Source organism: Arachis hypogaea, chromosome 12 (genome assembly GCF_003086295.3).
Source record: "Arachis hypogaea cultivar Tifrunner chromosome 12, arahy.Tifrunner.gnm2.J5K5, whole genome shotgun sequence".
In the NCBI taxonomy this organism is placed as follows: Eukaryota; Viridiplantae; Streptophyta; class Magnoliopsida; order Fabales; family Fabaceae; genus Arachis; species Arachis hypogaea.
Genome location: NC_092047.1, coordinates 73987808 through 74004209, shown reverse-complemented (window position 1 = coordinate 74004209; position 16402 = coordinate 73987808). Strand labels below are relative to the sequence as shown.

Genomic DNA, 16402 nt, shown 5'->3' with positions numbered 1-16402 from the left:
TTTTGGTAATTCGCTAATTCAGCTGGTTTGCCAGTAATATTCCAAATTTTTCTCTTTGAAAATTGCGATCAAGTCTGGATGATTTGCTTGAGTTCATTTTGACTTTGATTAGAGTTTATTTAGGTCAAAATCATCTCCTAGTGTCTTAATGCCCAAAGAGTCTCCTTAGTTACAGCACGTACATAAGCCTGGAGTGGTTTATTGTACCTGTAATGTCACGTTTCTAGAAAAAAGTATAAATTTTCTAGGTAAGAAACCTATGGTGTCAATGCAGAGTTGCAGTCAATATAAAAAATAAGAAAAGACTTGAAAATCACTTTGGAAGATTTCCAAGAAAAACAAACAAGAAAAATGCCGATGCAAAATGCACTATAGTCAGTACCGTGAAGGAAAAATCATATAAAATTGGCCATGTTCTAGAATCTAGAATATTGTAATACTTTTGGTTAACTTCATAGTGGATGTCGATCACCATCGTTTATCTGTTGCAAAATCCCTTGGTGTTGATGATTGTCGAATCTGATTTTGGTGCATCAAGGTTTTGGCAGCCTGTGAACTGTTATGCCCTAATCCTTGGTGGTAGATTTTGAAAAATACTGGAATACAACTTATTATGTAAATTTCATTTTGCATAAATTGCATTTTGGTAATTCTTATTCAATATTTCATGATTTAAATACCATTATGAATATTACCTATTTAGTATGTGTGACTATGTTGTTGCATTTTCCCTTTCTTTTCATGTTTATTTCTTAAACAGGTCAACAAGGCACATGATGAAGATATTCATTGTGTTGATTGGAATCCTCATGATATAAATTTCATTCTGACTAGGTATTGATGCCAGGGCATTTTGGCCAGTTTCACTGACCTTTTCCTTACTGTTTTAGGGTAGTTTCATGCATTTTCTTAGGAAATAAGCAAGTTTTGGGTAGAATTGCATTCACACCATGATTCAAGCAAACATTGTGAATTTTGAATGATTTCATGAGAATTATGCATGAATTAGATGACAAATTGGATGATGCATGTCTCATGATGTGGATTAGAACTTTGATGCACTGTATTGCTTGATTTCAGGACAAAGGAAGCAAGAAAGAGCCACGTTGGCAGCCACGTTAGTCTAACTAACGTGACCACCAACGTGGAATGGGAACTAGCTTACAACGTTAATGAGAAAAGTAATCGCCAATAACGTCCTCGAAGCCATCATAGCCCACGTTAAGAGTCACGTTAACTAAGTTAACGTGAACTCTAACGTGGAAGAAAGAAACTGGAGCCAACGTTAGTGACACTCACCTTTGTCACTAACATTGGGCCAAGCTCATAAGTGGCCACGTTAAGAGCCACGTTAACTTAGTTAACGTGGACTCTAACATTGGGAAGCAAAAGAGAAGCCAATGTTAGTGACACTCACCTTTGTCACTAACGTTGGCCAAGCCACAATGAGCCACGTTAACTCCCACGTTAACTTAGTTAACGTGGAAGCTAACGTGGAGAAAGCATGTGATCGCCAACGTTAGTGACACTTACCTTTGTCACTAACGTTGGGGTGAACCCACACAAGCCACTATGAGCAACGTTAACTTCCACGTTAACTTAGTTAACGTGGAAGCTAACGTGGATAAGAGAGATGATGAACCAACGTTAGTAACACTCACCTTTGTCACTAACGTTGGAGATGGCTAGCATTACTACATTAGAAGCCACGTTAACCTAGTTAACGTGGACTCTAACGTGGGAAGTAGGGGCACATTGGAACGTTAGTGACAAAGGTAAGTGTCACTAACGTTCTCGAAGGATTGGCAAGCTTACGTTAAGAGCCACGTTAACTAAGTTAACGTGGACTCTAACGTAGGGGGAAGGGAAGTCTCTCAATGTTATTGGAAAAGGTGAGTCCCAATAACGAGTGCGAAGGATCAAGAGGCAACGTTAGTGGTCACGTTGGTACCACTAACGTTGAAGTTAACATGGATTATCCTTGGGTGAGGAACGTTAGTGAAAAAGGTGATTGCCACTAACGTTCTCGAACCCACACTCTCACTTAACGTTAACGCCACTAACGTCCTGAGCTAAACACCCTGCCTACTCCACACTTTCTCTCTGCAAGTAAAGCTAAGCCCACTGTGGCAGATAACTGCTTCAAACTCAAGATCCAAAGGCCCATATCCAAGACTTGAAGAACCAACTAGAAGATCAGAAGAGTAGTATATATAGGGGTAGTTTTGAATTAGAAAGGAGCTTTTTGGGGAATTGGAAATTGGGAACTACTCTCTGTATAATTTACTTTCTCTGTACTTCTAGTTCTAGTTTTCATAATGTATTCTCCATCTTTGTTTTCCATTTCCAGAGCTATGAACAACTAAACCCCTTTCATTGGGTTAGGGAGCTCTGTTGTAATTTGATGGATCAATACTAATTTTCATTACTCTTCTTCTATCTTTTCTCTTGATTTTACTAGAAAGCTTTCAATCTTCATCTAATTGGGTAGTTATCTTGGAAAAGAAGCTATTCATACTTGGATCTCTTCTAAACCTTGGAAGAGGAATAAAGAGATCATGCTAGAAATGCTTTCTCATGTTGGACCAAATTGGGTTTGGTTGGGTAATGTGACTATAATCTTACCAACACTTGATTTGGGAATGCATGTGGTATAATCAGTGACCATACTTCATCTCTTCTCATGAGCAATTGACCAAGGAATTGGCTATTGATCAAGATTTGAGAGATTGAATTACAAGGAATTGTAATTTGATCACTTAAGATTGCCAAGGAGATCAATGAACGCATTGATTGAGGAAGAGATGAAAAGGAACTTGATCCGGAGAATGCAACATCTCCTAAGACCAATGAATTCCCATTTCTGATCTTCCCCATTCCCATTTAAGATTCTGCAATTTACTTTCCGCCATTTACATTCAGCTCTTTATTTCTAGCAATTTACATTTTCTGCTATTTACTTTCCCGCCATTTAATTTCCTGCAACTCTCAAACCAAATTCTGCTTCGCTCAACTAGAACATTCCTCTAATTAAAGTTGCTTGACCAATTAATCCCTATGGGATTCGACCTCACTCTATTGTGAGTTTTTACTTGACGACAATTCGGTATACTTGCCGAAGGAAAATTGTTGAGAGACAAGTTTCCATGCTATCAGGTATTAACTAGCTGCATGTGCATTTAAATAAACTTGAATTACAATTTATATTTCTTTCATCTAATTCTTTTAATTAATTTTTGCATTTTCGTTATACATCTTTGATGAGCGGATAATTTATACGCTTTTTGGCATTGTTTTTAGGTAGTTTTTAGTATGATTTAGTTAGTTTTTACTATGTTTTTATTAGTTTTTATGAAAAATTTATATTTCTGGACTTTATTTTGACTTTGTGTATTTTTCTATGATTTTAGGTATTTTCTGGTTGAAATTGAGGGACCTGAGCAAAAATCTTATTCAGAGGCTGAAAAAGGACTGCAGATGCTGTTGGATTCTGACCTCCCTGCACTCGAAATAGATTTTCTAGAGCTACAGAAACCCAATTGGCGTGCTCTTAATTGCGTTGGAAAGTAGACATCCAGGGCTTTCCAGAAATATATAATAGTCCATACTTTGCTTGAGTTTTGACGACGCAAATTGGCGTTCAAACGCCAACTTCTTGCCCTATTCTGAAGTTAAATGCCAGAAACAGGTTACAAACCAGAGTTAAACGCCACAAACAGGCTGCAACCTGGTATTTAACTCCAAGAGAAGCCTCTACACGTGTACAGATCAATGCTCAGGCCAAGCACACACCAAGTGGGCCCCAGAAGTGGATTTCTACATTATCTATCTTAGTTTACTCATTTTCTGTAAACCTAGGTCACTAGTTTAGTATAAAAACTACTTTTAGAGACTTACTATGTACCTCATGACATTTTCATGTTTTACATTTTATCTCTACGACATGAGTCTCTAAACTCCATGATTGGGGGTGAGGAGCTCTGCTGTGTTTCGATGAATTAATGCAATTACTATTGTTTTTCATTCAATCACGCTTGTTTCTATTCTAAGATATTCACTCATACTTTACCCTGATGAATGTGATGATCTGTGACACTCATCATCATTCTCACCTATGAACGCGTGCCTGACAACCACCTCCGTTCTATCTGCACTAGCTTGAATGTGTATCTCTTAGCGTCCTGGTTCGTGATCAGAGTCTTCGTGGTATAGGCTAGAATTATTGGCAGCCATTCCTGAGATCCGAAAAGTCTAAACCTTGTCTGTGGTATTCCGAGTAGGATCTGGGAAGGGATGACTGTGACGAGCTTCAAACTCACGAGTGTTGGGCGTAGTGACAGACGCAAAAGAATCAACGGATTCTATTTCAACATGAGTGAGAACCGACAGATAATTAGCCGTGCGGTGACAGCTCATTTGGGCCATTTTCACTGAGAGGATGGATGGTAGCCATTGACAACGGTGATCCACCAACATACAGCTTTCCATGGAAGCAGACCTGCGTGCGTGAAGAAAAAGACAGTAGAAAATCAGAGATTCAGAAGACAGAGCATCTCCAAAACCTCAATCAGTTCTCCATTATTGCATAACAAGTATTATTTATTTTATGTTAATTACTTTTCATAAACTCAACCATTTTTATTATTAATTTGCTGACTAAGAATTACAAAATAACCATAGCTTGTTTCAAGCCGACAATCTCCGTGGGATCGACCCTTACTCACATAAGGTATTACTTGGACGACCCAGTGCACTTGCTGGTTAGTGGTACGAGTTGTGAAAAGTGTGATTTATAATTCATGCACCAATCCTACTGCCATAAATGGAATTAACTTAGAAGTTGGGGCCTTTCCCTCAGATACCGAACAATTTATCAAACTTTTGGATCTTCATTATGATTTTCTGTTGCTTTGGCTTCAGTTCTACTAACAACACAGTCAAAATGTTTGATCGCCGGAAGCTTAACAGTGGGGGAGTTAGGTCTCCTATATATAAATTTGAAGGCCATGAGGCAGCTATCCTCTGTGTACGGGTATCAAGGAGATCATCCTTTTGTTGCTTCTTTTAATTTTGCAGTTCTTGTGTACGATCAGCTATGGAGATTTTTCTACAGTGAATATTAACCTACAATTATGCATATGCTTCAGTGGTGTCCTGACAAGTCCTCTGTGTTTGGAAGCTCTACTGAGGATGGCTTTCTAAACATTTGGGACCATGAGAAGGTTAATTCTTTCATACTCATCAGTCTTATGTTTCTATGTTATACCTCGTTTTCATTTCTTCTTGTTCAAGATTATTCAATGTAACATTGGAATTGCTACCTTTAGGTTGGTCAGATATCAAGTCCATATGGAGCAAGTGCCCCATCTAGTTTATTTTTTTAGTATGCTAGCCATAGGTATGTATATTATAAACAGAATCATAATTATTACTCAGGTAATTATACGGTATATTACTTCTTTTAGTAAAGAAAAAACCCACAAAAGAAATATATTATGCAATGCACATGTTCTTTATAAATTTAGTAAAAACCTTTGCTCATTATCCAATTCTACTTTTCACCAAAGAAATTCTCTTATTACTCTTCACTCAGTTTGTTGGTTATGTTGAAATAGTTTGACTTCTTATTATGTATCCAGGGACAAGGTCGTTGACTTCCACTAAAATGTATTTGACCCATGGACAATTGTTATTGTCTCAGATGATTGTGAATGTACCTGCAGTGGTGGTACCTTACAAGTAAACACAAGTTTCTGAAATTCTTGATTTGAATATAGTCCTTGTTACACTGTTTGCTTTTTTCTTGATCCAAGTGGTTGCATTATTTGTACTACCTTATAAGCAAATTAATTCTATCTAGTTAATTGTAAAAATTGCTACGTATTCTCATAGGTATTTTAAAAAGGGTAGAAAGAGGTGGAAGAGCTTAGAAAACTTTATGAGAAACTGAAATTGTAGATACTAATAATGATGATTAATTCATGTTACTAACAATGCTTAGTGGGATCAAGTTTGTTGTTTTGAAGATTATATTTTTACAAGTATTCTCTTACTAATGAAGAGAAGAAGGGAGGCACATTGATAAAATCTTTCCTATTATTATAGTTTTGAGCTTCTCTTTTTCCTTCAAATAAAAAATATAACATTATAAGTTTCATGTAAACTAATTGATAAGAGCGATGTGTAGGTTTTTGGAAAAAATTAGTATATGCCCTCATTTGATACTTCCATATTAGTTACTTTGCATTCCATATTTCATTTGTTAGATTTGAAGCAGAATGATGGATTGCACAAAATGGTTATGCCTTCTGTTTTGTGTATTTTAATCGCTGAAGGCAGAAGCTTCTTATGTTCCAATCACTTTTGTCCAGAATGTGGTCACAAAAGAAGCCATTGAGGAATTTTTTGTTGCATCCAAAAGAAGTTAACTTTCTTTATTAACTTGTTCTTTTTTTGCTGTGAACATTGCTTTGTTGGTGCAGCTTGGGAGTAGATGTTTGATTGGGTGCTAAGTCCCTGTTCTCGATGATTTATAGTGTGCGACAGTTATAAAATTGATTCTAGGAAATATTTAGGAGAAAAAAGGTAGTGAACTGCGGTGAAATTCCTAGCAATAATGCATTAGTTATTAGGAATAGGATGGTGTTCTCTTTTTTAGCTTACCTTGTACACATTACATCAGTAAATAGAATTATCCTCTTCCAAAGAGGTCCTTTCACGAATCTGTATTTAAATTATAGGAAAGTATCACCAAGTTTAACCAAGGAAAGGGATGTGTAGTGAAAGAAAAGCACAAATAGAGAATTATCTTTCATCTTGTTACTGTAATTATATAGATTGGGCATTTATGGATGATATTCATTCGAAGTTGGCCTTAGTACTCGAGTATATTCCTGTAAAGTAACAGGTTTCTAAAGAAATTTCAAGGCACTATTGTGTCATTTATACAAGTACCTGGAAGGAAAAAGACGCCTAATAATAATGGAATCTTCCTTTAATCGTTGAAAGTTTAATTGACCAAAGAAATGGGCTATTTGATTTAATCACCAAAAAAGTTCATCTTTCAAGTCTCTAAGAGTCAAGTTTCCAAAACAAGCATACAAATACACCAAAAACAAATACAAATATAATAGTACTTTACCGTCATAAAAAAATACAACAGTTTTTTTTTACCTAAAATACGAATATAATCCCACCAATTTTTTTATTTTGCAGTGGATCCCAGTTTTATTTAAGTCTCTTACATACATGAATTTGGATGACTTAGATATTAAAATGGCAATCTATGTATTTATACCAAATAAAATGTTACATATCTCATTATCTATCTATTAAAAGTTTAAAAAATGGTACAAGATTAATGTGTTTCATGTTTGTAGTGATGCGATATTGGCAACAACAAACAAATTTAGCGGAACTCATGACAATTTTAAGTTATTAATTCCCAAGGAGACAAACTACAAGAAGACATATAGTTATATAATAAATATAATTTTCTTTTGCTTGAAAAAAAAAAGATAAATAGTACCTGATTCAGACATTTACTTGTGTATATGGTTTTATTAGTAACTTAAAATATTTATATTTTTTAGGTTAATGATGCTACAAGGATGCGACTTGCGTTGGATTTAATTCTAAAGCCCTACAACTTGATGCTGCATAATGCCATTAACTCTGCTACAGGAATTACAATAAGTATAAGCAAGAAGATTCAAACAAAAATTAAAAATCTATAATTATCATGTAGTCATGTTTGGTTTATATTTAGAGTTGTTAGTTTAATCACTTTTACTTAATATTTATATTGCTTGCTTCCTCTACAAAGTTTAAATCTCTACTAGCTATTAATTATCTTTTGTTTTTTCCCATTAGTATTGATCATAATTCATAACTCATGACTTTTCCATGCCAAGGCAAGTGTATATTTTCTTGAAAATTATTATCAGTTAGAATTCTTGCCAAATGACATAGACTCATAGATTACTATACAATCTAAAATCAAATTTATCTATAGTTGTCATGTAGTCGTGTTTGATTTATATATACATTCTTGGAAATTGGTTTATTTTGACCAAGTAGTTGCATGCATTTAGATAGAGTGTATTTAGATAGTTTGCATCGAATAAGTGTTGCACCCCTTTGTCTTATCCTTCTTGATGTATAGCATGAGGACATGCTATTGTCTAAGTGTGGGGATGTTAATAAATCACAATTTTGTGGTTTATTTTGGATTGAATTGAGTGAGTTTTATCAACTTATCTTGCACTTATTTATTGAAATAGCATGGTTTTGTGAATTCTCTCTAAATTGTGCTCAAGAGTGAAAACATGCTTTTTAGGCCCTTAAATTGCTAAATTTAATCCACTTCAATTCCATTAGATGCCTTGATATATTTGTTGAGTGATTTCAAGAATTAGAAGGCAATAATGACTTGAAGAATTGAAGAGAAAGCATACAAAAGTGAGGAAGTTCATGAAGAAGTGAAGGATTTGTAGAGCTGTCAATCCTAACCTCTTCATACTAAACTGATCATAACTTAAGCTATAAAGGTTGAAATAAGGCAGTTCCAGCTGCATTAGAAAGCTAACAACTGGGACTTTAAAATGATATGCAATTGTCTATAGTGGACAATGAGTTAAGATGTATGTGTACGTGTCCAAATCCTGCATACGCATAACACAAAAAACGTGACTCACTTAAGGCAACATGTGATCAGCGATTTCTAGCCCATTTTGGGCCCAATCTAACTCATTTTTTATTATATTGAACCCAAGATTGAAGAAGAATGAACCAAGTAGTCATAATATAGTTTTAGTCATATTTTAGGTTAGAATTCTAGAGAAAGAAGTTAGATCTAAGTTTTTGTTCTTGCTTTAGTTCAATTGTCTTAATCTTCTTAGTTTTTCTTGTTAATTTCTTTATGTTACCATTTTTACTTTCATGAACCCTTGTTGGATTTTGATTTCTATTAATGCAGTTTGATGTTTCTATGTTTATTGTTGTTTAATTGAGTTTTTATTGTTACTTTCTTGTATTTGGTAGCTTTAGATTTTATTATTCTTGCAATTTTACCATGCTTTTCTTTTATGCCTTCCAATTGTTTGATAAAATACTTGGTTTGGTTTTAGAGTAGATTTTTGCACTCTTGGCTTGAGATTGAGGACTTAGATACCTTGATATCATTGATGTTCTGTGTGATTGGTGATTTAGGATTGTTAGTTGATTTTGGGATCAACTATGTCCACTTGACTTAACCCTCCGATGTTATAGGATAACTAAGTGAAATTAATCATTTGTAATTACCATGTTGTGGTCAATGATCTAGGATAGGAAACCTTGAGTCTTAGTCCTTGCCATGAGTGTCTTTTAGCAGTTATATTGGTGCACGAAATTGTGATTACACATTCATAATTTGTCACAACCTCGATACAACTAACCAGCAAGTGCACTGGGTCGTCCAAGTAATACCTTACGTGAGTAAGGGTCGAATCCCACAGAGATTGTTGGTATGAAGCAAGCTATGGTCACCTTGCAAATCTCAGTCAGGCTGATATAAATTGATAATGGTGTTTTCGAATAATAATTAATAGAATAGGGATAGAGATACTTATGTAAATCATTGGTAGAAATTTCAGATAAGCGAATGGAGATGCTTTTCGTTCCTCTGAACCTCTGCTTTCCTGCTATCTTCATCCAATCAGTCTTATTCCTTTCTATGGCTGGCTTTATGCAAGGGCATCACCGTTGTCAGTGGCTACATCCCCTCCTCTCAGTGAATAATATGCTCACGCACCCTGTCACGGCACGGCTATTCATCTGTCGGTTCCCGATCATGCTGGAATAGGATTCACCCTCCTTTTGCGTCTGTCACTAACGCCCAGCACTCGCGAGTTTGAAGCTCGTCACAGTCATTCAATCATTGAATCCTACTCGGAATACCACAGACAAGGTTTAGACTTTCCGGATTCTCTTGAATGCCGCCATCATTCTAGCTTACGCCACGAAGATTCTGGTTAAGAGATCTAAGAGATACTCATTCTAGCTTAATTCATGTAGAACAGAAGTGTTTGTCAGGCACGCGTTCATAAGGGAGAAGGATGATGAGCGTCACACCTTAATCTATGGAGTGTAGAAACTCTACCGTTGAAAATACATAAGTGAAGGTCCAGGCATGGCCGAGATGGCCAGCCCCCTAAAACATGATCAAAGGATCATAAGGTAATCCAAAGATGTCAAATACAATAGTAAGAGGTCCTATTTATAATAAACTAGCTACTAGGGTTTACATGAGTAAGTAATTGATGCATAAATCCACTTCTGGGGCCCACTTGGTGTGTGCTTGGGCCGAGCCTTAACTTTCCACGTGCAGAGGCCATTTGTGGAGTTGAACGCCAGGTTTTGATCCATTTCTGGCGTTCAACTCTGGTTTTGGATCCTTTTCTGGCGCTGGACGCCAGATTTGGGCAGAGAGCTGGCGTTGAACGCCATTTTACGTCATCTATTCTTGGCCAAAGTATGGACTATTATATATTGCTGGAAAGCCCTGGATGTCTACTTTCCAACGCAATTGGAAGCGCGCCATTTCGAGTTTTGTAGCTCCAGAAAATCCACTTTGAGTGCAGGGAGGTCAGAATCCAACAGCATCAGCAGTCCTTTTTCAACCTCTGAATCTGATTTTTGCTCAAGTCCCTCAATTTCAGCCAGAAAATACCTGAAATCACAGAAAAACACACAAACTCATAGTAAAGTCCAGAAATGTGAATTTAACACAAAATCTATTAAAAACATCCCTAAAAGTAACTAGATCCTACTAAAAACATACTAAAAACAATGTCAAAAAGCGTATAAATTATCCGCTCATCACAACACCAAACTTAAATTGTTGCTTGTCCCCAAGCAACTGAAAATCAAAATAGGATAAAAAGAATGGAATATACTATAAATTCCAAACTATCAATGATACAGAGCTTCAATCATATGAGCGGGACTTATAGCTTTTTGCCTCTTGAATAGTTTTGGCATCTCACTTTATCCATTGAGGTTCAGAATGATTGGCATCTATAGGAACTCAGAGTTCAGATAGTGTTATTGATTCTCCTAGTTCAGTATGATGATTCTTGAACACAGCTATTTTATGAGTCTTAGCCGTGGCCCTAAGCACTTTGTTTTCCAGTATTACCACCGGATACATAAATGCCACAGACACATAATTGGGTGAACCTTTTCAGATTGTGACTCAGCTTTGCTAAAGTCCCCAATTAGAGGTGTCCAGGGTTCTTAAGCACACTCTTTTTTTGCTTTGGACCTTGACTTTAACCGCTCAGTCTCAAGTTTTCACTTGACACCTACACGCCACAAGCACATGGTTAGGGACAACTTGGTTTAGCCGCTTAGACCAGGATTTTATTCCTTTAGGCCCTCCTATCCACTGATGCTCAAAGCCTTGGAATCCTTTTTATTTGCCCTTGCCTTTTGGTTTTAAGGGTTATTGGCTTTTTGCTCTTGCCTCTTGGTTTTAAGAGCTTTTGGCTTTTTCTGCTTGCTTTTTCTTTTTCTTTCTATTTTTTTTTTTTCGCCCTTTTTTTTTCTGCAAGCTTTGTTCTTTGTTGCTTTTTCTTGCTTCAAGAATCATTTTTATGATTTTTTAGATTATCAAATAACATGTCTCCTAGTCATCATTCTTTCAAGATCCAACATATTTAACATTCTTAAACAACAACTTCAAAAGACATATGCACTGTTCAAGCATACATTCAGAAAACAAGAAGCATTGTCACCACATCAATATAATTAAACTAAGTTCAAGGATATATTCAAAACTCATGTACTTCTTGTTCTTTTGATTTAAAACATTTTTTTTAAGAGAGGTGATGGATTCATAGGACATTTATAACTTTAAGACATAGTTACTACTACTAATGATCATGTAATGAAGACACAAACATAGATAAGCACATAACATAGAAAATGAAAAACAGAGAAAGTAAGAACAAGGAATGAGTCCACCTTAGTGATGTCCTTGAGCTCTTCTATGTCTCTTCCTTGTCTTTGTTGCTCCTCCTTCATTGCTTTTAGATCTTCTCTGATTTCATGAAGGATGATGGAGTGCTCTTGATGTTCCACCCTTAGTTGCTTCCAATAATTGTGTGGAAGAAAATGTATCCCCTGAGGTATCTCAGGGATCTCTTGATTTGCAGTCAAATGTTCTACCACTGAGCTATAGACCCTTGATGGAAGCTTTTGTCTTCCCTTTCCTCTTTCTATAGGCTTCTCTGGCCTTAGGTGCCATCAATGGTTATGGAAAAAACAAAAAAAAGCTATGCTTTTTACCACACCAAACTTAGAATGTTGCTCGCCCTCGAGCAAAAGAAGAAAGAATAGAAGAATAAGAAGAAGATATGGAGGAGATGGAGGGAGATGTGTATTCGGCCATATGGGTGGGATTGGGTGGGAAAGAGATGTTGAATTTTGAAAGAAAGTGGGTGTTTGGATGTGAGTGGTAAAGAGTTAATAGGGAAGAGTGTTTATTGGGAATAGAGGATGATTGAGAAGAGAGAAGAGAGTGAGTGGAGGTAGGTGGGGATCCTGTGGGGTCCACAGATCCTGAGGTGATCCTGTGAGGTCCACAGATCTTGAGGTGTCAAGGCATTTACATCCCTGCACCAATTTAGGCATGCAAAATGCCCTTGCACACAACTCTGGGCATTCAGCGCCAGGTTGGTGCCCATTTTGGGCGTTCAACGCCCATTTGCTGCCATTTCTGGCGTTGAACGCCAGAACCATGCTTGTTCTGGGCGTTCAGCGCCAGGATGCTCCCATTCTGGGCGTTCAGCGCCAGAACTATGCTCTGTTCTGGCGTTTGAACGCCAGACAGATGCTCCTCCAGGGTGTGATTTTTCTTCTGCTGTTTTTTATTCCATTTTTGAATTTTTTTTTTGTTTATTTTGTGACTCCACATGATCATGAACCTAAGAAAACATGAAAAACAATAAAAATAAGAATTAGATAAACATTGGGTTGCCTCCCAACAAGCGCTTCTTTAATGTCAATAGCTTGACAGTGGGCTCTCATGGAGCCTCACAGATGTGCAGAGCTTTGTTGAGACTCTCCAACACCAAACTTAGAGTTTGGATATGGGAGTTCAACACCAAACTTAGAGTTTGGTTGTGGCCTCCCAACACCAAACTTAGAGTTTGACTGTAGGGGCTCTGGTTGACTCTGCTTGGAGAGAAGCTTTTTCTGCTTCCTCCCCATGGTTGCAGAGGGGGATCCTTGAGTTTTAAACACAAGGGAGTTCTCATTCCATTGAAGGAATATTTCACCTCTATCAACATCAATCACAGCTCTTGCTGTGGCCAGGAAAGGTCTTCCTAGGATGATGGATTCATCCTCTTCCTTTCCAGTATCCAGGACTATGAAATCAGCAGGGATGTAAAGGCCTTCAACCTTTACTAACACGTCCTCTACTTGTCCATAAGCCTGTTTTCTAGAGCTGTCTGCCATCTCTAATGAGATTTTAGCAGCTTGCACCCCATAGATTCCAGTTTCTCTATTACAGAGAGGGGCATGAGGTTTATTCCTGAACCAAGGTCACACAGAGCCTTAAAGATTATGGTGCCTATGGTACAGGGTATTATGAACTTTCCAGGATCCTGTCTCTTCTGAGGCAATGTCAGTTGATCCAGATCACTTAGTTCATTGATGAACAAGGGAGGTTCAACTTCCCAAGTATCAATGCCAAATAATTTGGCATTCAGCTTCATGATTGCACCAAGAAACTTGGCAATTTGCTCTTCAGTAACATTCTCATTCTCTTCAGAAGAGGAATATTCATCAGAGCTCATGAAGGGCATAAGGAGGTTCAATGGGATCTCTATGGTCTCTAGATGGGCCTCAGAGTCCTTTGGTTCCTCAGAGGGAAGCTCCTTATTAATCACTGGACGTCCCAGGAGGTCTTCCTCCTTGGGATTCACGTCCTCTCCTCTCCTCACAGGTTCGGCCATGGCGCTTATGTCAATGGCCTTGCACTCTCCTTTTGAATTCTCTTCTGTATTGCTTGGGAGAGTACTAGGAGGGATTTCAGTGATCCTTTTGCTCAGCTGGCCCACTTGTGCTTCCAGATTTCTAATGGAAGATCTTGTTTCATTCATGAAACTTACAGTGGCCTTAGATAGATCAGAGACTAAGTTTGCTAAATTAGAAGTATTTTGTTCAGAGTTCTCTGTCTGTTGCTGAGTGGATGATGGAAAAGGTTTGCTATTGCTAAACCTAATTCTTCCACCATTATTAAAGCCTTGTTGAGGCTTTTGATCCTTCCATGAGAAATTTGGATGATTTCTCCATGATGAGTTATAGGTGTTTCCATAAGGTTCACCTAAATAATTTACCTCTGCTATTGCAGGGTTCCCAGGATCATAAGCTTCTTCTTCATAAGAAGCCTCTTGAGTACTGTTGGATGCAGCTTGCATTCCATGCAGACTCTGAGAGATCATATTGACTTGCTGAGTCAATATTTTATTCTGAGCCAATATGGCATTCAGAGTATCAACTTCAAGAACTCCCTTCTTCATAGGCGTCCCATTGCTCACCGGATTCCTTTCAGAAGTGTACATGAACTGGTTATTAGCAACCATGTCAATGAGTTCTTGAGCTTCTGCAGGCGTTTTCTTTAGGTGAATGGATCCACCTGCAGAAGTGTCCAGTGACATCTTTGATAGCTCAGATAAACCATCATAGAATATATCCAGGATGGTCCATTCTGAAAGCATGTCAGAAGGACACTTTTTGGTCAACTGTTTGTATCTTTCCCAAGCTTCATAGAGGGATTCACCTTCTTTCTGTCTGAAGGTTTGAACATCAGCTCTAAGCTTGCTCAGCTTTTGAGGAGGAAAGTACTTGGCTAAGAAAGCCGTGACCAGCTTATCCCAAGAGTTCAGGCTGTCTTTGGGTTGAGAATCCAACCATAATCTAGCTCTGTCTCTTACAGCAAAAGGGAATAGCATGAGCCTGTAGACTTCAGGATCTACTCCATTAGTCTTAACAGTATCACATATCTGCAAGAACTCAGTTAAGAACTGAAAAGGATCTTCAGATGGAAGTCCATGAAACTTGCAGTTCTGCTGCATCAGAGAAACTAATTGAGGTTTCAGCTCAAAGTTGTTTGCTCCAATGGCAGGAATGGAGATGCTTCTTCCATGTAAATTGGAATTAGGTGCAGTAAAGTCACCAAGCATCTTCCTTATATTATTATTATTTTCGGCTGCCATCTCCTCTTCCTGTTCGAAAATTTCTGAAAGGTTATCTCTGGATTGTTGTATTTTAGCTTCTCTTAGTTTCCTTTTTAGAGTCCTTTCAGGTTCTGGATCTGCTTCCACAAGAATGTTCTTATCCTTGCTCCTGCTCATATGACAAAGAAGAAGGCACAGAATAACAATAATAATAACGGAGATCCTTTATACCACAGTATAGGGATCCCTTTGTAAGTGGAAGAAAAGGGGGAGATAAAGAATGTAATATAATGGAAGAAACACAACTGTGAGGAGGCTAGAGATGTGAGATGAGATGTTGGTGTTGTGATGAGATGTTAGGATATGAATGAATAAATAGAATAAGATGGGAGAGAGAGAATTTTCGAAAAAGAGTTAGTGATTTTCGAAAATGGTTTTTTTGAAAAATGTTAGTAATTTTTGAAAATTTTTGAAATCAAAAATAGAAAATAAAAATAATTAGTTAATTAAAAAGAAATTTTTGAAAAAGAGGGAAGATATTTTCGAAAATGAGAGAGAGAGTTAGTTAGGTGGTTTTGAACAAGTTAAGAAACAAACAAAAAGTTAGTTAGTTAGTTGAAACAAATTTTGAAAAGATAAGAAGTTAGGAAGTTAGAAAAGATATTTTGAAATCAAAAATTTTTTTGAAAAAGATAAGAAGATATTTTTGAAAAGATATGATTGAAATTAGTTTTGAAAAAGATTTGATTTTTAAAATCACAATTAATGACTTGATTCACAAGAAATCATAAGATATGATTCTAGAACTTAAAGTTTGAATCTTTCTTAACAAGCAAGTAACAAACTTGAAATTTTTGAATCAAAACATTAATTGTTATTGTTATTTTCGAAAATTTGGTATAAAAATAAGAAAAAGATTTTTGAAAAATATTTTTGAAATTTTCGAAAATAACTAAGAATTTTGAAAAAGATTTGATTTTTGAAAAAGATTTTGAAAAAGATAAGATTTTCAAATTGAAAATTTGATTTGACTCATAAGAAACAACTTGATTTTAAAAATTTTTGAAAAAGTCAACTCAAATTTTCGAATTTGATGAGAGAAAAAGGGAAAGATATTTTTTTGATTTTTTGAATTTTTATGATGCAAGGGAAAAACAAGAAAAATGATACAATGC

The 16402-nt window shown here is 36.6% G+C and overlaps 1 protein-coding gene and 1 non-coding gene across 2 annotated transcripts; both read left to right on the top strand.

Moving 5' to 3' along the window:
• The first annotated feature begins 684 nt into the window (after positions 1–684).
• LOC140176759 (WD-40 repeat-containing protein MSI4-like) lies at positions 685–5384 on the top strand. Its single transcript, XM_072208305.1, has 5 exons — positions 685–702; positions 761–834; positions 4921–5032; positions 5148–5222; positions 5328–5384. Exons 1-5 carry the CDS (start codon positions 685–687, stop codon positions 5382–5384), a joined length of 336 nt encoding a protein of 111 aa, XP_072064406.1.
• A 9378-nt stretch (positions 5385–14762) lies between these two features.
• Positions 14763–14870, top strand: LOC112730965 (small nucleolar RNA R71). Its single transcript, XR_003166763.1, has one exon. It is a non-coding gene; the product is annotated as a small nucleolar RNA R71 (small nucleolar RNA).
• Positions 14871–16402: the final 1532 nt, after the last annotated feature.

Excerpts from the sequence above, each read along its gene's own strand:
- LOC140176759 (XM_072208305.1), top strand. Across the intron at positions 835-4,920 it reads ATAAATTTCATTCTGACTAG|TTCTACTAACAACACAGTCA; the intron begins GTATTGATGCCA and ends CTTTGGCTTCAG. Across the intron at positions 5,223-5,327 it reads ACATTTGGGACCATGAGAAG|GTTGGTCAGATATCAAGTCC; the intron begins GTTAATTCTTTC and ends TGCTACCTTTAG.